This window comes from Stegodyphus dumicola, chromosome 2 (genome assembly GCF_044657685.1).
Source record: "Stegodyphus dumicola isolate Sdum_Otavi_A_Nest chromosome 2, ASM4465768v1".
In the NCBI taxonomy this organism is placed as follows: Eukaryota; Metazoa; Arthropoda; class Arachnida; order Araneae; family Eresidae; genus Stegodyphus; species Stegodyphus dumicola.
Window position 1 is genome coordinate 90790822 of NC_140769.1, and position 27154 is coordinate 90817975.

The window sequence follows — 27154 nt, forward strand, 5'->3', positions numbered from 1 at the left end:
TGTACCTGTCACACACAATCACCTGACCTTGCTTCATATTTATGCACCTTCGCCTTCTACAGCCTTGATTCTGACGACTGCAGCAACCATTTTTGCCAGTATCTTTGCACAGCTGTGCCAGTATTACATTAAACAATTAGCAAACTTCTTAAGTGGCAACTCATTGCTCAGTATGTGCGGTCCACTTCATGCATCCCTACTATGTGACCATGCTGAAAGCCTTCCAATTGTCTACAATAGTGGTTCTTAACTTTTTTTGACCCATGTATACCTTTTACAACTGTTAGATAATCATGCCCCTTTCTTTCCAAAACTGAAAAAAATTCGTAAAAAATTATTTCAATCGAGATTATTTTTAATATGTTTTTATAAATTAAACAAGAAAAAGTATAGAAAATTTTGATAAATGTTCATAACCAAAACTTGAATAACTGTGTTGCTGATGATGAGAAACGATAAACTGTCTACAGTTGTTACTTGTTTTATAGGATAATAGTTGTGCAGCAGCAACCTGTGCTATGACTGACGTTACCACTCATTGGCCTTGAAATTTCAGTCCTTTGTATGTTTGGTAGGAAGGAATTTGCATGTAAAATTTTGAGATAACTGGATTATTATTTTTTTCAATGTGTGCTTTTTTATTTGAAAAGTATGTATACATAAAGTAACGATGAAATATTTTTATGAAAAGTCAATTACATAAAATAATTAGCAAACTTCTTAAGCTCTTTTGATTGCAAAACTTTATTTAATAAAAGTATAAAATAATTCAAAAGTCAAAAGGAACTCAGAAACTTCCACTTAAGTAATATTCGAAATAAACAGTATTACCAGAAATGATGTTCTAATACTTTGAAGCTTTTACAAGTATGTAAAAATGTATGAATTATACGTAGGCAGAAAGAAATTTCACAGGAAAAGTGTTTCATTATAAAATGTGCAACAGAAAATCCATATGAGGGGATTCATGTACTTGTAAAATTGACATTATGAAAATAATTATAACTGCGAACTGTATGCAGTTTTAATGAAATTTCCCACACTGCAAATATTGTCTGTACGAACAGTTTTGAGTTGGCATGTTTAATCATATTTTGTCAAATGATTTTTGCCATTTGAAAGAAAGAGACTTATTTTAGAACATTGCATTGTGACATTTATAATATAACATCTTTATCATTAAGTACAAGGTGTCTGAAATGGAACTATCATTATTAGATCCATCATTTACTTTCATTGTACTTCATCATATTTCTGTTGCGAAAAGTCAGCTACAGATTTCACCAAAGCATGTGTATAGCTTTAGATACTAATGTTATATCATACAAATTGTGAAGGTTTGATACCGAAAGTTCAAAAACAAAGACTATAAGATTCAAGAAGCACACCCCTCTGGACGGCTTTCTAATGTTAATGAAGCACACTTGTGGAAGAAGATCAATATGCAACCACTTGAGAACTTGCTAAGAAGTTAGACGTTAATGAAATATCCATTAGTCACACTATGCATTGCATAAACTTGACGTATAAGTTGGGTGCCGCATGAACTGACTCAAACAGATAAAGAGAGATATGTTCAGGCCTGCACTAATCGGTTCAACTATTACACAAGGACAAAATTCTGGACCCGATCATCACTTGTGATAAAAAGTGGATTTACTTTAACAATGCAGGCCGAAAAGGGGGTTGGTCTGCAAAGGTGGGCCCCGCTGGCAGCATTGCAAAGTGCAATATGACTAACAAAAATATCATGCTTTGTAACTGGTGGGATTGCAATGGTATTATCCCCAAAGAGTATCTGGAAGAAGGTAAAACCCTCGACAGTAAGGTGTACAGCAAGATGCTTAGTCCATTCTGACGCTGCTATCAAGGAAAAACGTCGAACTGAGTTCCGGCACAAAAAGATAATACTCCATCAAGATAATGCAAGACCACAAGTGTCCACATTCAGTGGCTGCACTCTGTATAGACTCGAATGAGATCTTTTGCCACACCCACCACATAGCCCAGACATTGTTCCTTCGGACTTCTACTTTTTTTTTTTTTTTTTCAGACCTGCAGCTACATCTTGCTGGTGCTATCTTCCATTCTGCACAGGACGTCCAAAATGAGTTTGATCTGCTTTTGAACTCGCGGCCACAAAGCTTCTGGGCCGAAGACTTTAAAAAACTACCAAAATGTTGGCAGAAAACCATAGATTTGGGTGGCGATTACTACCTGCACTAAAGATACTGCTTTCATGTTTTTTCCCCTAACTTTAACATGAATGTTTTTTGGCAGAAAACTTACGCTACAACCAGATATTTAAATTTACTATATTTTAAACATTTTAGGCATGTTACAAGTGATGCCATTTATATGTTAGATATAATGATATTATTTTAACCCGTTAACTGCTGCAGGCATATATATATACGCCTTGCTCAGCCGATGTGTTAACTGCCCCGGGCGTGTATATATATGCCCTTCCAAAATAGTATCATTTGCTTTGCGCTGCTGCCAGTAAAATTATTCACAAAGCTTTGGAATGCAACACCATAATGACCTTGATGAGTATGCGAAGGAGGATACTATTTCAGAGAAGAAGAGGGAAAAACTGACAGGGGAATGTTACTGAAACGATGAAAGTAATGACTGCGTGGTTATGCTTGTGCTTCTGTTTGAGTAAAATGTATTTTTTTAATTCTGTGTCTTCTGTTTTTGTTTACTGTTTGTAGTAGGTGTTTTTTATGAATATATCTATATATTATGCAAGATGAAGAGGATTGCAACTATTCTCTGAAAGATGCTCTACGTTGGGTATGACTTGATATGAAAAACTTGCCTATAACATCCAACCAATTCAGAAGAAATATATGTTTTTTTAGGTATACTGATTTTACAAGGTACAACACTGAAACACATAACTAGTCTAAAAATAAATTGATCGAAACTCCATTTTTCGGGATCATTTTTATTATACAAGCATCAGTTTTATTATACTTACATCTTTTTTATTATACTTTTACTCCAAACATTAAATTTTGTATTTTCGTTTGTTCTTTTATTCTTTATTTTGTGAAAGTAAACAGTTTCTAGACAGCAAAACTTGCACTTATTTTCCCCAATATATCGCATAACTATGTGGGCTTGTGTAAAAAAGGATGGCACGGCACTGAGGAGTGAATCTTGTCTGTTTTCCGCAGCAGTTAAGGGGTTAAGAGAGAGATATGTTAGATATTATTTAAAAAAAGAATGAAGAAAAAGCATTTACACATAGCTAAAAATGTTCTTACCTTTTGCATATTTGTCAAAGTTATTATTTCAAGATCTTTATTGCTGCTGGAATTTTCTTTTACATTATTCTTTTCAATATTCCTATGAAACTGATCCATACTGGTGAAGTCCATATTAATGACATCATAACATAAAAAGTTTATGAGATTTTTTATGATCTTATGATTTGGGCAGTTGCTTCTAGGAAAACATAATTCCATCAAATTGACAAGGTGAATGGCAGAAGTTTGCTGAAAATGAAAGCAATAAAAAATAGCATCATTAACAATAATAATAAGCACATTATTTTAAGCATCACAATCAAGACAACGAATTAATATTATATTGATGGGCCTTTAGAAAAATTTCTTCACTCTTTAAAATAATCTTCTGAAACCTGCATTTATATTGTTTCCCTTCAATATATATGTGTGCGTGTAAGAAAGTAAAAGAATATGTAAAATATAATTTATAATTTAAATTAGCAGTGTAAATTAATTTCCTTTCCTATTCTAAAAATAGCAATCTCTTTTTGCACTGCGTCATTTCAAGATTAATCCATGTCATATGACTCTTATATAATTCTGATGATGTAAATGGAACTAAAACTCAAGCAACCAATAATAATTTTACAGCAGTATTAATTATCCAATCAAAATGCATTGAGAACCAAAACTAATTCAGTCTGAATTACGATTTCATTCTGAACGTAATACACTTGCTCACTACTCTTCGGCCTAGCTGGACTGCTGCTTCTTTCTTATTGCAAAGTTATAAAAAAATGTAAACCTCATGAAAATAGGCACAAATAGTGTGCCAAGTTGTTTGTAGCTACAGCATGTTTACTGATATAAAATAAATATTTTATCTGCCTTGGCTACCAGTTTCCTATTCCTTATGTATTGGGATTTTGGCATCCTATGACATCAAAATTTGTGCTAATTATTATGGATTCAACTGTCTGCATTGTACACTATCAATATTGCAAAGTCCTTTTTTTATTACATACATATAAGTTTACGATATAACTTTAATATTAAAGAAGCAAACAAACTTGTTCTGCCTTAAGAATGTGGTGTTTAGGCACTTTAATTAGCTTTTCAATAAAGCCTTTTCATGTTAAGGCTATATATTTAAGTTGCTGTTTGACATGCAGAACAGGTTAAAAAGTATAAGGTCCATATTGAAAGAAGTCTTATAATCAGTCAATAAAATATTTAATAAACATTTAAGAAACATTATTATAAATTTGCTATATATTACTTAAGTACAACTGATATAAATTTGGGGGAAAATGCACCCTATTCACAGTTAAATACTGAACATTTACAAATTTGATGTAGACACAAAGAATTATTTGTACTGAAATTCTGAATGTCATTTAAATAAGATATGACATTTTGAAGCAAAATATATGCAAATGTGAAAATAACAGAGAGCGATAGAAAAGGGAAAAAAAGTTATAGTCATGAAACTTGGTGTGCAGATGGCATTTGAAGGATTGCACAAATAATTAGAATTTAAGTACCAGTGCCATTACAAGACTTACTCAAAATATTTGAGAACGGCACATTTATACAACATTTAAAAGGGCAAATTTTCTCATTCATGGGCAATTTTAACTGAATTTTCTGCTTTGATACCACATCTTATACTTAAAAGATTAATTTAAGCTACTTTTAGTGGCACTATTAACAGCTGCATGATTCAGAAGTCATATCATAAGGTCGATAATAATAATAAAAAAGGATTGATCTAATAGGTATATCAGCCACCATTTCAGAGCAGTATGGTAGTTACACAAGTTTTGATAGCAACAGATTAGAGAAAGCATATGTAATCTATAAAGCAGCTTGGAATGCCTGAAACAACAACAGCTTGGAATGCCTGAAACAACAACAGCTTGAAATATTTGTGCAATTAAAAGGATGGCAATGATCACACAATTCATGTTGTCATCGCTCATCTGAGCACATCCAGTAGTATCTTCTGTACACCATACAGTAATTAGGGATAAAAATTTCTAGTAGAAGCTGAAATCAAGATAGTTATGTCCATTAATACTGACCTTTCAACATAGTCAGAGCTGACTGGATTGGTGTACAGTTTGATCATCCAGGGCACCAGTGAATTAAAAGCATCTTCTGTTTAACTCAGTCTAACATCATTCTCAATGCTGATGAATTCTACTTATAATCAGTGAAATAATCTTTTAAGATAGATAGTTTCCTAATCCTTTAAGATAGATCTAGGTCGGTATACATGTGATGTGGCAGATTGTGCATTACGACACAATCTGCCACATCACACATTCCACAACTGATAGCATTACATAAGTGATCAAAGTGTCAAAGAACCATTTACCTAGATTTATTACCATTAAAAGATGTCTCAATTATACAGCGAAGGCAGCTTTCTGAAGAGACTTAAACAATGTAATTCACTTTATGTCACTTCGCATATCAGCTTGTAAGCTGAAAGAAGAGAATATACTGCTTTGCTATTTACCTTATTCCTTAAGTTAATTCTTAGCTCAAAAATTCTGACAATTTCTGAATACAGCTTATCAAACAATATATATATGCCAATTTCATGACAACGGCTTAATTTTTAATGGGTGAATATACTTTTATAAGACAGAAAAAAACCAGAAAATTTCCACCCCATGAAAAGCTGCAAACTCATTGGTGACACTTTGAATCGAGAAAAAGCATTTGTTTTACCCTCTTTTCAGATACTGTTCTGTTCATAAATAATAATAAAAAATAAACAACAAAAAATTTTATGTCGGGGGGGGGGAATCTATGTGATCAACATTGAATACTATAAATGATGAATAAATATAATGTATAAAAATCCACTTGTATTCAAATACAGGTATGGTAAGTGCATGCCCAAGATGGCTACATTGTTGTTGTGACTTACCCCACTTCAGAATATCAAAACATGCAAACAAAATTTTACTGTGGCAAAGATTTTAGGTTAGCTTTTCTGTCACTGGCATTCGCTCTGGTTACCGTATATGTGACAGAATGACTTTGCCCAATTCTGTCTGAATTTTGTAAGGAATCCTTCAGGGGATAGGTCCTAGAGTTTTCAACTCAAAATTTTCTTAACAACAAAAATATGCAGAATATTTTTTTAAAATAAAGAACTAATTTAAAATACTATGTAACTAATACCTGAATCTGCAGACACACTAATCCTTGAATGAAAATTGTATCAAAATACTCACAAGGAGGGGGGGGGGAATTACTTTTCTACAGAAAAATAATAAATTAATTCTGCACTAAAAACTATTTTGCCTGTTATTTCCATCAAATAAATAAGTTATTACTTGAGCTTGGATTATTACTTGAGCTCTTATATATGTTAAAATTAGCATTTAATAACCTCTTTTTCTTTATTTTACATGAAAATATATTAACAAAATTGCTTATCTTGTAAAATAATTTTCGGAAGCTCTGTTCAATTTATTCCAAAGTTTGAATTGGCAAGATTCATTAATAAAATTTAAAATTAATAAAGCAATACAATAAAGACTTTTTACAGTAAGATATAAAAAAATTTAAAATGGAAGACTGTGGTAAATTTCGAAACACAGAGAAACGCAAAGTCCTACATTGCATGTTCCACAAGCATAATATGTCTGTTGCTTTTTCTTTGTTTTAGCACGGTTTGTGAACACATTATGTACCTTCTTCGGGTTTTTTCACCCTTTTCGTTCATGCAAATTGTAGGAAAATGCCTACCAGATAATTGGATAGATGCTGGTACAGATCTGACAGCAAACTGCTTTCCTTCGCAATAATTTTCGTAGTTCTCGAACAGTTGTTCAATCAGTTTCATTTTAAATTGGAGAAACAGCATTTTATTCCATGTAGATGCTGGTATAGATCTGACAGCAAACTGCTTTCCTTCACAATAATTTCCATAGTTCTCGAACATTTGTTCAATCAGTTTCATTTTAATGCCATGTTTTTTGTCAAAAAAAATGTTGGAGTTTAATATTGGTATATCCATCAGTCCCAAAATCAACTTTTTGTGCCATTTAACTGGATTTTCGAAAAGATGAATAGTGTGCCATAACTGCGTCTCCTATGTCTACACCAGCCATATTCTTGTTATAATCTATAATACATTTAGGTTTTAAAATGTCTTCTCCAGCAATTCTATCTTTTCTGCCAAATTTAGTCATTTCTGGTCCATGTATGCTCGTTAGCACAAAAACGACTTTCTTTTTTTCTTTGAAGGCAATGATGTTCATGTTGTTTTACTGCATTACTTCCAATTCACCCTTTTTTAGTTTTTTCCTGGAAAATCTTTAGGCATTCTTTTTTTTTTTTTTTTTTTTTTTTTTAATACTGTTCACAAATATTAGTTTTTACGGAATGCAAATATTTCACAAGTGATAGGGACAGAAGAAGGGATCCAAACATAAATTATCCCCTTTCTCACATAAATTGCTCATCAATGTCTTCACTACTCTTTCTTCGCAAGACCTGTCGCTGCTTAACATTTCTGTGTCCTTCCCACAGTAAATTAAAAAGTTCCACACATAACCGGTAACTGATTCGCATAACTTATACATTTTTATACCATAACACAATCTTTTGGATGGCACGTACTGTCGAAAGTCAAGATGTCCTTTCCAAGCAAAAAGGGATTCATCTATGCAAATATTTTCCTCACATGTGTAGCTTTTTTAAAATTTATTTTTTAGATTTTTCTACGATTAGTCCTAGTTTTCCCACTTTTTAGCTCTCTTGTCTGAGGTGAAATGCAAAAATTTCAAAATATTAAGGAAACGTATCTCTAGGCATAACTCTGTTGAAAAAACGGAGTAGCGAATACTTCATTTGTAGCGAAATACATTTTCAAATTAGGCTTCTTGATAATGCCCATAGTATTATCATTGCAAAAAATACTTTTACATTTTCAATATTTACATCTGAAAATCTGGCTGACTTAGAAGTTGACGAAGCACTACTTTGAGGGTTTTGAGCAAAACTGAGTCTTCAGCAATCAAATTTAGTAGATCATCATCAAAGATAATATAAAAAAAATCAATTTCCTTCTCAGCATTTAGAATTTATTTGTGGTGTTCCAGTAAATGTAGGGGAATGCAACTCCTCAAACGTAAGAGTCCAAGATGAAGTATCTTGAGACGCACTTTCACGGGAAGTTGAAGGCAGGCACTCACTAAGCTCTGTCTCTGACAAAATGTCCGTATCAGAATTACTATAAGTATCACTTTCTAACTCTTTAGAAAATGAATCATCACTCTCATCTATGTTAGTAAATGGTTCATTTACCATACGAGTGTAAACTTCCTTTGATAAATAATGTCTTTGCATCAACGACAAAATAGATTGGAGTTGAGGCTTTCCGAAATAAAAGGGGAATGACCTGAAATATATCTTAAGGCAACGCAAAATGTAACAGAGCTCCACATAGTAACCCTAAAAAACAGTACATGTTAGAGGAAAAAATGAAAAAAAAAAAAAAAAAGTCTGTTCTCTTTCTGGTTTCTGGTAGTCTGGTTTCAACACCCTTTTCTTTTTCCTCGCATGGTGTTACATGAGTCCATTAATACACTAATTAAGTTTGCCCATGGAATATTATTATCTTCAATAGCATTAACAACTGCTTTAAAAACAGCTTCTGAATTGCAAGATTCCATCTTTAGAGATGCAAAATGATGACCTACAACTTCATTTTGATTGTTGTCATAAAACTGCACCAATATTGCCAATATACTTTCTTGAGCATTGCTAGTACTTTCATCCAAATTTAGAGAATATGGAGTCTCCTTTAAAGTTTTAATGATATTTTCCTTAATAGTTTTTGCGAGCCCATATTTCATCTTATAACATGCAGTAGTCCTGGACATTTCCAACGAGTTTAGTGCCGTCTGATCGCGGCTCAACTGTTTGCAGAGTTCAATTAAATTGGGAGCTACATTGAAAGAAAGAGAATTCTCGACGATAAACGAAGTTATTAATACCTCTTGGCGTGCTTTTCTTGTCACTATATCCAATGGCCGAGCATCAGTCTCCAGTAAGTCATGAGTATATTTTTAATTAGCATAATTACTTAAAGTCATTGAATGTCTAATGCACTTTGAATATTTTATGTGCGTCACAGTTTTAGAATGATCTGTGAAAGCCTTGAATCCTTTCCCACCATACTTCAGCATTGAGTTACAAAAAACACAATATGCTTGTCCAGCAACATTTATTTTCTTGCACAATGTGCCGATGGTATCCCCATTACCATCTCTCCGTTCAATCCAATTCCACCTAAATGCATTCCAGACACCTTCTTCTAATTGTATAATATCGCTATTTATATAGAGAAATTTCATAGTGAAATTCTCTTGCGTACATAAATAAAAAAATATTTCAATAAACGAAACGAAAAATTTACACATGCATCAATAAATGAAACGAAAATTTTACACAGCGGAGAAAAAAAAGTTGAGAAGCGATCAATAACAAATAGCTAATACGGCAAAAAATCCCCCTTCTCTACTTATTGGCGCCACGCCAGGAGAGATAAGACCTTTGAACCCAGAGTCACGTGACCGCACATCTGGTCGAACGAAGTCTCTCCCTTTTTTTTCTGCCGCACCTACTTGCCGAAAAGAATCCAGAAGAGAATGTCCGAGAACCGGGCGAATGAGTCATAACTCGCAATAAGGAAAGAACAAAAAAGAAGTTTTTTCCCCCTTTTCACGCATTATCACTGCCTTTGGAGAAAGAAAGGAAAAGTTTTCACCACACACACTGACCTTGCATTTTCTGCTTTCAAAGCAAACAAAATTACCCAGATGAAAATAAATAATTCATTATTATTCCTACTTCCTTTTGAACGACGATCCCTGGAATATTCCGGGGATCGAAGTTCAAAATCCCCGGAATTCCGGGGTTTCCCCGGAGCACAAACACCTTTGTTAAATAGAAGGGAAGTAAAACTTGCTCTGATTGTTTTGAGATGTATTAGTTTTGTTAGAGCTAGAAATTTGCATTTCTCCCTTTTGCGACTGCGCTGAGTAGAAAAGGCGAACTATATTGTTCTGCAAATGGTTCCTGTGAGGAGGATACACGAACAGACAAGCAGAGAAAGAGTAGTCTGTCTTCCCGATTCTGAGGGTCCTGATGTATGACCTTCCTGCTACGCCTATCTGATGATGTTTGCTGATGTGGCCAGCCGCTGTGAACTCTTAAGCGTGGTGCAGAAACGCGATGCAAGGAGACCTACTAAGGAACAGTTCAGTTGAAACAAGCATCTACTCACGCATTCTGGATTATTTATCTACATCGTCATATACCTGCCTATGTGAAAATGACTGTTAAGCAGGATCAATTCACACTGCACCAGTCTAGTACATTTTGTACGTTATCCATCGTATAAGTTCTTTAATGTGTCAAAGTCGTATGTTCATCTATACTGTTAAATCTTAAGGACTGAAGACACTGATAAAATTTTATGTTTAATTTTTCAACTCAGTGCAGTTTATACTTCTGTAGCAGAGAACCTCGCTTCCACATCCACCACTACGCACAACTCTTAAGGTTCTTCAGAGAGCACCAAAAATTTTCAAATACACAAGTCTGAAGGAGGGAATTCAAGTTAAACTTTTGAATTTTGTAGAAGAGCAGGTGAAACTACTCAAATTTTGAATCAGTATCTTTTGCATTATGGGAAAAAAAAAAAATTAAGTTGGTTTGTTTTACTGCTGATAACACTAACAATAACTTTGGTGATGTGATGAGAATGGGTGAAAATGTGTTCAAGAAAGGTTAAAAAAGATTTAGATAGACCTATTTTAGGAATTAGTTGTTCAGCCCCACTGCACACAATTCGGTACAAACAGCATGTGATTCTCTACCTAGACAGACAGAAAGGTACAGATAGACGAAGGAACAGACGTAAAATATTTAAAAAATTTTATTCCAAACTGTGATAACAGAAAGAACTATTCTTAAAAATTCTATCAAATAATAAGCTTTGTAATATGGAATAGGTTCATAATCATTTTAAAATTTATATAACAGTATTTTGTCACAAAGACACATTTGTTTTTAAAATTTATCTCCATTAAATATTTCAACTTTATTTCACTGCTAAATAAACAATTCTTTTTCTCTTCCTCTTTCTTCTTGATGCAGGGAGGTGTCAGTGGGCCCAGTGGGCTAGTGACAATAGTGACTCCATGGGCTAGTACCTGAGAACATTTTGCAATTAAGCTTACAAGAAAAATAATTCTTGCAAACTGTGATTTTTATTAAAATATTTAGATTCTTGTGTATATTAATTACATATTACTTACATAAAAATAAATTTCTAATATTTAAAATTAAATTTTTGAAAAAAGTGCAACATTAGTAATAATTATATTTACACATTTAAATTACTTCCATACAATAATGGAATACCACACAATTTTAAGAATTAGAATATATATCCTATTATCATATCTATATACAAAATTTTAAACCACTTGTATTGTGTAAAACATTCTAAACTCTGAATGAACGTTATATGCATCATGGGTTTTACATTTGTAGGATAAAATAGTAAATAATATTCATAAGATTAACACTACAGACATTCCATTCAATTAAATTTCATGATATTTTGACATCATTTACATGCATTTAAAATGTCAAATAAAACATTCTGTTTCAGCATATCAAATATGATATGGCATGCTGCCAGTGACACTTGGCTCCTGTATTATTTTTGCCACTGACACTTGGCTCCTGTATTATTTTTGTCAGTGACACTCACATTATATTTGATATAGATGACCCATGAACGAAAATTGAAACATATCATATATGATAGAGTAGGTGTAAAACAACTTCCTACATATGTCTCACATAAACATAAACATAAACATATACATATATACATATACTTGAGCCTCCAGCCATTCCAACTGTACATTTCTCAATCAGAAACAAAAATATAAAAGCAACTATTCTAAACATAAGTTTTAGCGATCACTTTTATGTTTCAAAAGATGCAATTTCTTATTTTATTTCAAAAACTGTTAACTGCTTTGAAAACTGTTAACTACCTGATACAATTCCTTTTCTTCACGTTTTATAGATTCCATCAAAGGTCTAATAATTGGATTTAATTTTTCAGGAAGATACTTTAAAGATACTAATGCTCCTGCAATCGCAGACTGCACCCTACAATGAACAATTCATATGTTACACACGTTTACACCAAAAAATAAAATAATAAATAAAAGAAAATTAAACTCTTAGAAAACTACACTGCAAGATGAACTAACCAGGAGTAATGAATTGATTATTTAAAAGCACTAATAACACCAATAAAATTATTTTTAATACATAGGAAATGTTGAAATATTCTAAAATTTAGCAATAAATCAATCTTTTCATTGAATAATTTTTTAAAAAAATTAAAGAATAGATAACACAATTAATAAATAAAATAAACTTACATTACTGTTAGTGAAGCTTGTTCATGACTTGTTTGAGTGACTGATTTAAATAGGGACTTCCGTCTTTCTTCAAGTGTCTGAATTTAAATAATAACAATAGTAATAAATAAATAAATTCCAAAATAAAGATATATTAATAGTACAATTCATGTTTTACTTCAAAAAATTAAAATGCCCCTTTCTCATTTTATTCCATTACACATATCATGAGATGTTTTACAAGATTCTACTTATTGCTTGCAATTAAAGGAGATTCCCCAGTCATCCTAGAATGATAAACAATGAAATATAATGATATAAAAAATATTTATCTGGGGCAGGCAGTGTTAAAAGAATACAAGGTACAGATATTTAAAAGGCATTCAAAAGAAACCTAAAAGTGCAAAAGCTGAACAATTTAAATTTAAGATATTCCGATGGGAACATATAAGGAAGTACTGGTTATTTTAAGGAAATTTCAACTATTGTACATTGGACTCGAAATAAGTTAAAAGCAATATCATCTTATTACTTTCCTATTTTACCACTGGCAACAAATTCAGATAAAATAAAATATTTAATCAAGAAGAAATAAATTTCATTTTATTTCATAAAACAGACAAATCCTAATTTATTGATGCTGATGATGAGTTTTAAGATCACGTCCCTTGAAAATCAGTACAATATTTAAGATTATTTTGATTTATCACTTAGCTCTTCATATAATTAGAAAATAGAACACATAAAAAACAAAGAATTCAATTTTTTTTAACTTTCATGTTTGATACATTGTTTTAAAATTTAATAAGCACACACAATGAATTTAAAGAACTGTTTGGTGATTTTAAATACATTTGGTTTGGTTTTAAATAGCTGCGTGAATGCCCTTTGGTTACAAACATTCTAATTTTCATTTTTTTGGAATAAAATATATTTTTTATTTGTGTCACAATATGTTACATGTACATTATCAGCACAATCAGAAATGAAACTGTTAATATATAAAATCAAATGATCTAATGTTCACAAGTTATGTACAGAATCGACACTTCATTTTACCTTCCACTGACTATTTTATATCACCTATTTCCTATAAAACTGAAAAAGGTGCCATTACTCATGGTTCAGTCATGAGGTGAAGGTGAAGAAATGATATCATTGAAAAATAAATTAAGAGATTAGAAGCAGATGATAACATTAGACTGCTGCAAAGGCATTATCACAGCTACCAATCCTGAAATAAGAAAAAGTAGTAGTTTCTTGCAGGTTTTCCTACTTCCATTTTAAAAGAACTCCAAATTGATTTAAATTCACTTTGTAATGCATGATTCAGGTTACTGAACTATCTACATGATTTTGATTTAAATATATTAGTATATAATTAGCTACTTTAAATTTTATGCCGTTTGGCTAACTTCATTTCATAATTTTCTTACACTTTTTTATAAAAAGAAAATCCTGAGTAGGAATGGAATGTTTGTACTTATCCTAAGTACTCTGCATATGATGAAAATAAAGTAAATTAATATGCATACTATTGTGTGCATATATTAGGTAATGTACTATATATCTGTATAAAACAAAATTAAATACACATATTAACTGATTAAACATTGCTTGAATCTTCATAAAAGTTGCTATGAATGTCTACAGTAGATCAGACAATACAAATCAAATAAAATTCAATTAAAAAAGAAAAATGCTAAAAATCACAAGAAATGGGAATGTAATGAAATAATGTAGTGCATTAATTCAATTAATGAAAATTTAAAAAATTCTCATTAGTTTTCCTTAGTAAAAGTTAAAAATTAAAAACTGGGAGATATGATGTAAATATCAAAGCAATCAGTAAGTATAGGCATTCAAATATATAAGTACATAAATGCGGTGAGAAAAACAATTATAGAAACTTTTAGTGCTACAACTCGAGAAGAGAAAAATGTAACTCATGCATAGGGGAAGAAAACTAAATTAAGATTTTTAGGGCTAGAGATGCAAAGAATGATGAAGCACAGTAAATGATAAACTATCTGTTTAGGCTTAATATACTCGGGTATAATTTAATTAGGCTTAATATATTAACAACAAAAGTGATGAAAATAATGATTTTTAACATACAAATCATATGTTAATTGGAACTAAATTGTACCTAAAGAATTTCTTAGTTATCTTTTCCCAAACTATTCTCAGTTTACATTAATAGATATAATTTACTCTTTACATAGCTTTTACATTACTTTACATAGCCAAATCATACTAATTCACGAAACAGAATGCCAAATTATAAAGCAATATTTGAAATGAAATAAAACTAAATCCAGAGATAGGAAAAAGTGAACTCTTAAAGAAAATTTAGACAATTATTTGCCTTTAGTGGACAAATGTGCAAGGTGATCAGTGCAACAGGGCTAATATTTCTGGTGATACAGTTATGAATTCAGCACAGCAATGATTCATCGGTTAGTTGGTTGGATTATGGTACAAAACTTGTACAAAATTACGAGTGAATGAATAATTATTGCTTTTTTTTTAAATTTAGATTAAAAAAAATGGTAAATTATATGCAATATAAAAATATCACAATCTAAATTACTGCATTGATTGAATTGAGTGGTATAATTCTCTCCTGCTGCACTAAAAATTCTGTGGCACACATGTAAGTTTTTAATTCATTTTCATTGTGAAAATGTTTGAAACCATTTACTTGGTCACTAATTGTATTCCCACAGGTTGTTAATGAACAAAGTGTAGTGGTCACAATGTTCCCTACAGATTAAGGAAAAGATGCCAGTTCATATTAGTTGTGTATGGCTTTGAACTCAACAACTAAAAAATTATCATCAGCATATCAACATGCCATCATTTTACCCTCTGTGCATACCAGAAAACACTGACTGTTGATGATACTTTAAACTATGATTCTATGTTGCCAAGCTATATAGTCAAGCTTTGTTTTTAGCCAGTGATCACTACTACTAAAGTATATATTCATGACAACGTCAAGTTCCTTCAGGATTAAACAGTACAGTTTGACAACTTATTCATTTCAGACAAATCACTGAAAAAGTGTCTGTTGTAATATTGTTACATTTTTCTTACGTACGGGTTCCTGGATTTGGAGTAAGTAACAAGAACAACACTTGATGAAGTATCAATCAAAACACAATTTATTATCTAGTATTACTCAGGACAGCTCTAAAAATATGTTAACAATCGTTGAAACGTCAAGTGCACTGAAACAATCAGCAGCACAGCTTTCAGGCTATAACGATGAAAACAGCTTCACGGCAAAGTACCAGAGTACAGCTCCCAACCTGCTTCAGTCATTCTCAGAACTCTATATACTCTCGAGACTCTCCATGCTACAGCTTGAAAAGCACTAGACGATACACTCGATAACCTCAACAATGCACACTCTCGATGCATCAACTCACGATACAGATGACGACCAACTTGATGGACTAGGCACTGACTGACTGCTATTCTGTGTGAAAAGGCAGAGTTTATATAGCTTTTGTGCTGCATTCGAGAACATTCTGCGCCAAACCGGTAAGAATTCGTTCCAGAAGGTTCTTCATCAGTGCTTGGGTTTGCTTGGATATGGCATATTGCTAATTTTGTTGCCAAATATGGCAACCCTGCCTGCCACTTTATGGCAACAATAAACCCACTTTGCGGGGAAGCTATCTTACTGCGGCTGGGCATTTCGGAACACTGCCCCTCCCAAGGACTGCATGTTCTGGGCAGTACAATCATAGGTCAGAAGTCAAATTCAATACAACTGAAGCATAAGAAAACAAACAAATAACATAACTAAAACAAATATTTACACTATGTACAAGTCATACACAGATTAACCACATGAAAATTTTAAATTATACAAATTAAAGTCCAGAAAGGATTTCAGTCTCAAGCTTTTCGTTAAGTTATACACGGGTAAAATACTCTTTCACTGCAGTTCTCACATGTATTTCTGCTTTGCGTATCACAGTCTAAAGATTCAGTCCTTTCAGACTTTTCATCCACAGGAAGATTTGAAATAGTTTGTTCCCCCTCTGTAGTTTATTCACATCATGTGTTCACCTCGGTATTTTTAGCAATTGGTACATGCTTATTTTCATCTATTTACTGAAAAACAGTTTCGATGTTCACATTAAAGTTATGAATAGAATCCAATTCTTTACAGGAAGATGTATTCTGGTTTAGAATCAAGTCAATGTCTGCACAATCTGCATTATGTGACACACACTTAGTTTGTGAAGTGGATGTATTTTTTTGCAATACTGGAACACTCTGCTTAAGCTGTTCATCAGCTTCTCCCCTCTCTGCATCACATGAATTTTCAGATGGTTCAATACTTTCTGTGACTTCGTAACTTCACTATCAGTTTCTATGAACTTAACAGTCGCATTTTCTTCCACTTCTACTTCAGGCACTTGAGAATAGAAAGCTTCTTTCCCATCTTTTATTTCTTCATGTTTTCGTTCTTTTTCTTTAATCCCATTAGATGTTTCCTCCATCATTTCTTGTTCTTTCTCAAACATTTCAGAAAAAACTTCCTTCATTTTTTTCGTCCTTTGATTCTTCAGCTGCCACTTCTGTCATTTCCACATCTTCTTGGACGGCTCCAGTTTCTGCTGTAAGCTCCACTTTCATTTGTTAGAGTTGCTGTCGCAGCTTTTCTTGGCCAGTTTTTATTTCTTCTTAAATTTTGATCTGAAACTCTTCTTGTCCAACTTTAAAGAGCAGTCTGTTCTCTCAAATTTTTAAAACAATGGTATGCACATGTTTAGCAGAATCTCTGTCAACTTTCATACTGATGGAAAAATTAATTTTGCTTTGAAGTACAGTACACTCCCGATTATCCGCGAAATTGGGTGGCGCGGCCTCCGCGGATAACAAAAATCGCGGATAATCCGAGAAAAGCTAAAAATGGGTATAGCAAAGGAGAAAACAGTCATTTCAACTTTGAAAAATCATTTTATGTACAATAAAACGTAAAATAAACGGCAGGAAATGTTTAAATAACGCTTAATATTTTAGTATATCACTCAAAACTAATCTAAAATGCATTTTGTTAATGAAAACAGAAAAGTACTTTGTATACTTACGAGAGGCATCAAAGATACACAGAAAAATTTATATGTATGTACAGTTTTAATACTGTAATATGTAATTACGAAAGCATAACTATAAAACTACAACTTTTTGAAGAAATCAGTCATTTGTGTTTGCTACTTGCTTTAGAAGCATTTTCTCTTGATCCGAGATTGCATTTTTCGTAGCATAAGTTTTCTCGGCCAACTCTGCGCCGTCTTGTTCTTCCAAATAGCTCAGTAGTCCGTCGACTTGTTGCAAAGCCCCTTCGTGAGTCTTCCGCATCTGCACAGTGGGCTCTTCTTTGCTGTCCTTCATTCTCGGTCTCTCCCCTTGCTTTCTTCCCAATTTCATCACCTATCAAGCATTCGAAGCCAGGTTAGTTGACGTCACACTCCAACCACTCGTTAATGTTCTCAGCATCGACATTCTCACCACCCGGAACTGTTTTCACCATATCGGCAAGAAAAGCCGTGGACGTGTCTACATCTTAATTTTCTTCTTCACAACTCAAAGGGGTTAGGTTGTTGTTGGCTTCAACATTGGCATGAGTTTTCTCCATGATTTTATGAGGGTTGACGGTTTCACTGAGTCCCATGCAGATGCAATATCATAGATGCTGCCAAGATTGTGCAGTGTTTCCAAAACTCTTTCAGATCATAACCTTCTTCAATTTCGGCCATTAGCAGCTTGGTTCGATATGTTCTCTTCATTGTTGCAATGACTCCTTGGTCCACGGGTTGGATTAGCACAGTATCGTTTGGAGAGAGAAACTTTGCAAAAATTTGTCCATCAGAAAACTTTAAAACGCTTGTTGCTGGGTGAGAAGATGCGTTTTCGATCAATAGCACAGCTTTTTCAAGCAGGGTTTTCATTTAAGATGTTTATGCACTTGAAGAACAAAGATTTTTTCGAACCATTCTTGAAAAATGTTTCGGTTCATCCATCCTTTTTTTTTTTTGGTTAAAGTAATCAACAGGCTTATTTTCTATACTTGTGCCTTTGAAAGATCTCGGTTTTTTTTTTACTTTCCAATGACAACAAGTCTAAGTTTATGTCCACCGGTAGCGTTATTGCAAGACATGATAGTGGTCCTTTCCTTGCTGCTTTTATGACCCCCTACTTTACTTTCACTTTCAAATGCTAAAGTGCGAATGGGAAGACATTTCCACAAAAGTCCCGATTTGTCGGAATTGTAAATTTTTCAAAAGATAGCTCTTCTTTTAAAACAAATTCTTCAAATTCATGGTGGAAATCATTGGCTGCTTGTTGGTCACCACTAAGTTTCTCCCCATGAAGTCCAATTTCTCGAATTCCATGTCGCTGCTTCAAACGAGTCAACCAGCCAGAAGATGCATCAAAATTTCCTTTAAGGCATAACAACTCAAAAAAGGTTTTTGCCTTCGCCGCAATGATAGGACCATTTACAGGAGTACTCCCTTTTCGAACTTGAGCTAACCACTCTGCCAATGCTGTGTCTAGCTCATGAAAGGTAGAACTCTTCATAGTTTTTCACGTTTTCATTGCGGAAGCACTGTCCGACATTGAAGCAAAGTTCATCAGTTTGTCTTTTTGCTTTAGAATGCCACGCACTGTTGTTTCCGATATTCCGTAATCCAATTCCATCTGCTGCCTTGTAGGCTACTTTGGAAATTAATTCTAGTTTTTGTGCAATTGTCAACACAACCTTCTTTCGTTTTCTTGACATTTTAAGTCAGTAACGAAAAACACAAAACCAAAAAGCACAAGCACTGAAAACAATAAAAGATAAGAAATTAACTCCAACCAGTTCGCAAACACTATCAGGCTTAAACTAACAATTGCGAGTGGGAGGAAGTGGACGTGTCAGTAAGACGAGAGAAGGCGGTTGAGCGCGCACTGCAAGGGTGAGTAAGAAATTATTACTCATGAAAGGGGAAGGTTCCGAGAAGACCTGGGATATGTTTGCCATAAATAAGCACGATGTTAGCAAATTGAACGTTTCGCTCAGTTTTGTAAATATTTTTATTTTCTTTGCTTTACGCTTGTAAAAAAAAAAGAAACTTTGTACGGCAGGCGCGGATAATCGGGAGTCTACTGTATGAAGCTCTGATTGTTCCAAAAAAATTATAAAAAAATATTTTCTTAATTGAATTATATATATGTATTTACAGACACACACAATAAAAAACACTACATCTGAGTAAAGTAACTAAATATTGCATCACCAACCTCAAGTACTTTAGGTTTCAGCTTCACTGATGAAATGGCAGAGGTGAAAACATTGGTTAGTAGATGAACTATTTGTTCAAATGTAAATACAGCTCTAATAAGAGAAAATAAAGGAATTAGCCGTTTCTTATATATTTCATACATACATTAAAAACACTACAATACCATGACTAATAAATTAAACTGATTAAATAATATAAATTTATATAACTGTCTTTGCATACACAAGGAACAGATTTTTCAATTACTGCTTTGAAATTAAAAAAAGAAAATGTTTAATAATTAAAGTCCTGAGAATAGTTCTATAAAATAAATGACACAGATAAGGAAAGGAATTTAAATGAAAAAATATATAAATTAATTAATTACACCTGCACATTCGGTAGAATTAGTACATGCTTTTCGTATTCTCTCTCTAATATTATTTCCATTGGATTTTAGAGGTAGACAGTAAAACAAAATTACATATAAGTATATTATCTCTGACATGAAAGAAAAAATTTGACTGAAAAGGGAAAAAAATACCTTCTCAATTTAAACCATCTTTTCACAAAGATTTTTAAAATTGCACAAATTATTAAATAAATCAATAAAATGTCAAATTACATTTCTGATAAACAAAGAAACAACAGATTTCTGTAACAAATTAATGTATTTTCATATCAGCATAAACAGACAGTTTGGTGGTTATACAGTCAAAAGTCATTAATCCAGACTCGTCCGGACTTCCGCGATTCCGGATTATCGATCATCAGTTTAAATCTCGTAAGATGGCATGCAGAAATTCTAAAATTAAAAATATGAAACCGTAATTTATGAAATAAAGAACAATTATGATCTAAAGAGTATCAAAATTTACAAAAAAAAAAAAAAAAAAAAGCATAATATATATTTGCTTACTTTATTAAACATTTCTTTCAATGTAAGTTGTTTAAGTTGCTTCATTTTATGTGATAATACTTTCTCTTTAATTCTATAAACAGACATAATTTCTTGTTCAGTTACAAAGTTCTGCTGTTCAAGTCCCGTAATTGCTGTGCCGAGAATACCGACTAACTTGTCAATCGAATTTTTTTCATTTTCACTAACCTCTCTGTCACCTTCTTCATGTCTTTATCCTTTTTTTGCAGCAATTCCACTTTTTGTTTGATGGATATCGAAACATACTTTCGTTTTGTAGATCCTTTGGGAGCTCCAGCATCGGAAATTCTATTTGACATAATCGAAAGTTCAAGTTTACTTTTATAAAATTGCTCTTACAGTCTGCAAAAAATAATAAACTGGATCCAATTCGAAGATTAAGGAACAACGCAATCTGCAACATTAACTGAAATAGATAATTTTAGCTTATACCGTCCATTATACGTAAATCGCGCACACGAAAACGTATTCTGCGCTTGCGCACACGCATATGCTCAGTCGTAAAGGTTGTTGGAAAATATGACTTATAGTAAACCTTTTACTGCATCATCTCTCCTCCTTGAAATGTTTATTAGGCTTAGTTCTTATTTATAGTAGTTACTTCTACTTCTTTTTCTTACTGCCACTGTTTGTGTTGAGAACGGACTGTTTCAACCTAATTAAGATGCAAAAACGAAATGTGATGTAACGTCATCTGGAAAGCCGAATTGTGCCGATAGCTGATTGGTTGCCGTGAGATGACGTCATGCCTACTTCTGGTATAAGTATCTCGCATCGCTCTGGCTCAGCCCTTCTAGTTCCTGCTTTCCTGGCACTTGGGTGTGCGGTTTCCAGCCCCTTCAGAAGGATGCATGCAGTCCGGTGAATAAGTTCCTTGGTTCCTGTATACCTGTTCCTTGGTTCCTGTATACGGTGAATAAGTTCCTTGGTTCCTGTATCCTGTCCACAAGATGACTGTTCCTGAATAAGTTCCTTGGTTCCTGTCCACAAGATGACCTTTCCAAAATAAGTTCCTTGGTTCCAGAGGCTACAATGTGAGTGACTGCCGTGGGCGGCATCCATGTTCTTCATGAAGGTGGCATTTAAAATAAGTTAGCGGCGTTTTCTCGTGTTCAACTAATGTAAACGGAGTTAGGCTGGATTTAAGTGCTTTCAAGAACTTAATTTAAGTTTCAGGTGCTTTCTTGACCATTGATCATGGACTTATTGAATGTGTAGCCAATTTCCATTGAGGCCGCATAATTACTGTTTAGGACATTTGTTTGTATTGAATGCCAGTATTTTTGGAGACCAGGTAAAAATATTATTTGATGAATGATGGTTATAATATATTTTTTCTAAGACTGATATTGTTTAAATTTATTTTTTGTATTTTTATCCTTTTTTATATTGTTAATAAATTGGTTAAGTTTGAAACCTCTTTATTGTCTTCAATGTCTGCACAACATACTATCTCAGGGAGCTTTTATTGCTACTATTGCTGAATGTTTAATTTTATAAACTTTAAACTTTGCTTTAGCATCAAAGGACTTACGCGCATGCGTAAATGCCTATGCGCATGTGTCAACGCGGTGCATGCGCAGAAAGTTTTTAGCTTTGAGGTCCAGATTATAGATCATTCCGGATTATGGGTGTCCGAATTAACGACTTTTGACTGTAATACAATTTAAAAATATGTTATAGAAAGTGCTTGAAAGAATTGGTTATTGGCTTCATTTCCTTAAATATCAATATACATTTACTTCCAAATACATAGTTTTTCAAAATAAGATAGAGGATTTAATGAGAATATTTTCAGAAGTAGAAGTAGAATGATTTTGTAAATGATAAAACTAAATTTTCAAGTAAATTTTTTCTAGAGACCAAGAAATCCAATTAAAAAAATTCCACACATGTGTTAAATGATAAAAATTTCATATTTTTACATGAAAAATTCAATGAGATATAAATTGCTAATATTCTCAAAGCAAGTTCCAAAGCTAATAACAAATGTTGCTTTACACAATAAAAAAAATCAATTATGAAGACTGACCTATATATTAAAAGAATAAGTTGAATAGCACATGCTCATGGAACTAAGTTTTTTCCATTAAGGACTATCTCTTAAATAGCAGTGTACTTTTCTCCTACTTTCAGGGTTCAGGAATTCAGAAACTGTCCGTTAATACAGAACATCTGTTAAAACAGATGCTTGTTAATAGGAGTTTGATTCTGTCAAGTGTAGACAAAATTTAGCAGTTTTTAACAGAAATACTTTATTTTGTTGGAAAATGCGCCCTGAAAAGTAGTCTATATAAAGTTGTTTTGTCTTCATGAGTTTTACAATTTATAATATTTCTGTATTTAGCTTATCAAAGCATCATAAATATTTTAAGAAATGAATTCCCCCCCCCATTATAGATGAATAAAAAGTTAAACTATTTTCCTTTACAAAATACTTCAAGCCTAAGCACTAAAACTAATTCCCTAAAATTCTCTAATTTAGTTTGGTAAATTTTGTAACCAAATGTCCAGGAACAGTATTTATGAAAATAAAGTCTACTGCTACCTTTTTTCGACTTGTACGTAGGCTGATCCTTATGAACAGAAAATTTAGCCACATATTTGCATTTCTTGGATACTAATAAATGGGAAACAAACAACTCTATTCAATCAATTTATAATATTACAACCCAGAAACCTAATGCACTATTACTGTCTAATTAAATAACAGCACCATAACTGCCAACCTTGAATTTAGAAAAACTGGGAGATTTTTGTACCAAGAGATAAAAAAAAAAAAAAAAAAAAAAAAAAAAAAAATCCAAATGGACTTAGTTTCACTTTGTAGTGAATGATTAAGTTACTGAACTTTTTATAGTAACATTCTAGTGTAAAACCTGTTAATATTTATTTATATATTCTAAATTTTGTATTCTTTGGCTAATTTCATTTTGCAATTTTATTTTTATACTAAACAAATCCCCAAGAGGGAAGAAAAGCTTTCATTTATAAAGCATTTTAAACATAATGAAAAAAAAATTTACAAACTATTGAATGGATAAACTTGTAAAGAATCATTTATTGATGTGAAATAAAATTAAATCCAAATACTAACCGATTAAACATTAATTGAATGTTCAAATGTCTGCAGTATATTGAGACAAATCATACAAAAATAAAATTTCATATGAAAAATTATGCTCAAAATCAGTAGGGGGTGAAGGAAAGGAATCTGCACAATTTAAATCTCAGAAATTCAACAAATTTTATTCATCGTTGAGAAGCATTTTTGTTAGCAAAGGCTAAAAATTAAAAACTGGGATAAAAATAAAAACTGGGACCTAGAGATGTGATGGAAAATTGTGAGTCTTCCAGTAAAACTGTCAGAGTTAGCAGCTATGCAACAAATAATTAATAAATAACAAAATCCCCATAAAATGATTTAAAAAACAAAATAATAAAAAAGAATTTATGTATTTGTTGAAAATTCACCCTGTTTGAAAATATTGGTCCACTGGAACTGAATAATGCTTCAAAAGCGCTATAAAGTCTTTACAGTCTTGTTGCAACCTTGTAAAAGCAACAGCAATTTCATCATAATATACTGTTTCACTTAGGCATTCTAAGCACTTTTCTTTGATGGAATCTGGACAAGTATTATTCTAAAAGCAAATTAAAAAAAAAAAAAAAAAAGATTAATCAAATTTATTAGACTGGTAAATTTTACAAATCCAGTGAAATATTTCATAAATAGGTTACTTATAGAATTTTACATCTTAATATTTGCACAAAAGAAAAACATGAAAATCTGCACTTCTTTTTTTTTCCCAATTATAATTCATTTTCATTAACCCTCTGACTGCTCAGTTTGTGGACCAAAATCCCTTCAAAATTTTTTTGACAAATTTTAAATCTATATGTATATTGGAAATTAGAAATACGCATTTTTTCCTCTTTAGAAAATATTTTTTTACATAGATTTTTATCGCAAGATACTAAGCTGTCAAAAAAACCAATTTCAGATGTTATCGGTTTCAGATTTTAGTATTTGAGTTTCAGATGTTAAAAAAATCATTTTTAATAAATTTCAATTGAATTACAGTTAATTTCTATTGATTACATAATATAAAAAAGTAAAATGTATAAAATTTAAGAAAATATAATGCACCAAGACAAAAATACCATAGAAATGTAGTTTAGTATAACAGAGTTCGAAACAGAAGGCAAGTTCAAGACAAAGTCCAACATTACAGTCTTTACATAAGATTCATGTTTCTTTGTGCACTTTTTTTCCCATTTGCATCTTTTCTTGAACAGCAAACAGCACACCATCTTTGAGGTTCTCTTTTTATGGGGTTAGGAATAGATACTCTGACAATCGCTGAATGTTTTCTAGCAGTCATTTCTGATTAGAAAAATGGCGGCAAACATACTGAAGTTAGAGGGGTAAATACCAAGTACCTTCAAATGCCACAATTTAGTGGATGACTAATGACATCTGTAAATCAGAAACCTAAATTAAACGTCTAATGTAGTATATAATTTATTTCGCTGGTTAAATGGTGAAAAGGTGGGATGCACTCCTCAATAAAGGAAGAAAAACATTTTGGTACATTTGAGTTGCCCGTGTAAACACTGAATGAGCATTGCAGATTTTATTGGTATGCAACACAAAAATTCCATTCGAATAAGATCAATAAAATGAAGGAATAATGGCACTTATGTATTATCACAACCATTTTAGCCCAGTATGGCGAATTTTATGCAATAAAAAAATTACTTTTATTGTAAAAAATTATGTATTACATAAGATACATATTTTATGTTTTAATTATACTTATCCCACAAAACAGTCAGTAAACCTAGTTAGAAACGGATTTTAGTTTTAGTTGTGGTGAAAATTTCGTAGCAATCACTTTTAGAAAGCATTTGAACAATTAATTCTTTAGCAATTTTGCGGGGAAAATATTATATTTCTGCAGAAATTTCACCTTCTGTTTCTTCTTCTATAAGAAAATCCCATAAGCATAAATTTTAAATTCATGTGTAAGACAAAAATTACTCATAATTTTTCTATAAAAGCCACTGGAACCTGCAATACAGCAAAAAGAATACATACGGAAATGGCAATGTCAGAAACTGAATATTTGTCATGCACATGGTTGCCTAAATAATTGTTATGAGTGTGGTTAACAGAAATTGGCATATTCTGAATCTTTGGTGACTTCTACTAAAGGGGTTGTGATAATATGCAAGTACCCGAATTATATTTTTGCATGTGATAAGGAAATTGAATTATACAATAGATTATATTTCAACAATACATAATTTTGCATTGTAATGAACATATAACATTTTCTATAATTTTTTTTTTTTTTCTGCTGTACTTCCCTTTTTTCACACAAAACTACAGTACATATTTCTTTAAAAAAGATTTAAAAAAAAAAAAAAAAAAAGCTACTCTAATTTGCAATAATTCCAGAATTTTTTCTTTCTACTTAATAAACATGAACAAATTTTTATACAAATTTTATCACACAAGTAAGATTTGAATAGTCAATAAATAGATGTTAAAAAAAATTGCACTGATCAAAATAAACCTTTACTTTGGATCTGAATAACACAAGAAAGAATTGCCCACATAATCATTACTAGAAGGAGAGATATGCATTAACCCTTTCCGGAACGCTACCTTTTAAGGTTGGAATTTAAACACACACAAAAAAGTAGGCAGTTTAATCAGGCCTAGAGGAGTACACAGGTAAAATTTTGTGAAGATAGCATTTATTGTTTTAGTTCTGTGGGTGTGCCCAAAGTGAGCACACTAAATGAATAGATCTTCAAAAAACATGCTGAAACGAGCATTGCTGGGAAGCACATAAAAAAGAAATTTTGGCTATGATTAAAGAACACTAGATTCTGAATACCGTAGCAGATTTAGCATTACCCAGGGTGTGCCAGAGGGAGGCCTGCTGCTCTACACGCCCTAAAAATGCTCTTAGTTATATGATAATTACATCAGCATGAATGGAAAAATGTAAATTAAGTACATGATATTTACATTATTTACATTTCATATTTACACTTTCATCTATTTTTTCATGGTGGTACTTTTCAAAGAAAGTGACACAACCTTTGAAAAAGCACAACCCAATATTGCATACTTTGCACATGTACCGGGATCCGTACCAGATTCACTATCTGAAAGCAATTCGTGTAGCACTT

General features: G+C 32.3%; 1 protein-coding gene across 2 annotated transcripts in view; it reads right to left on the reverse strand.

Annotated features, from left to right (window-relative positions):
• Positions 1-27154, reverse strand: part of Hel89B (histone acetyltransferase 1) — a 224698-nt gene that overhangs the window by 91652 nt on the left and 105892 nt on the right. For both annotated transcript variants that reach the window (XM_085810877.1, XM_085810878.1), the window contains exons 18-22: positions 24422-24591; positions 20027-20120; positions 12740-12816; positions 12344-12461; positions 3276-3506 (exon numbers count right to left, since the gene is read on the reverse strand). In XM_085810877.1, the coding sequence (XP_085667003.1) occupies positions 3276-3506; positions 12344-12461; positions 12740-12816; positions 20027-20120; positions 24422-24591 (690 nt within the window). The remainder of the gene's footprint in view (positions 1-3275; positions 3507-12343; positions 12462-12739; positions 12817-20026; positions 20121-24421; positions 24592-27154) is intronic.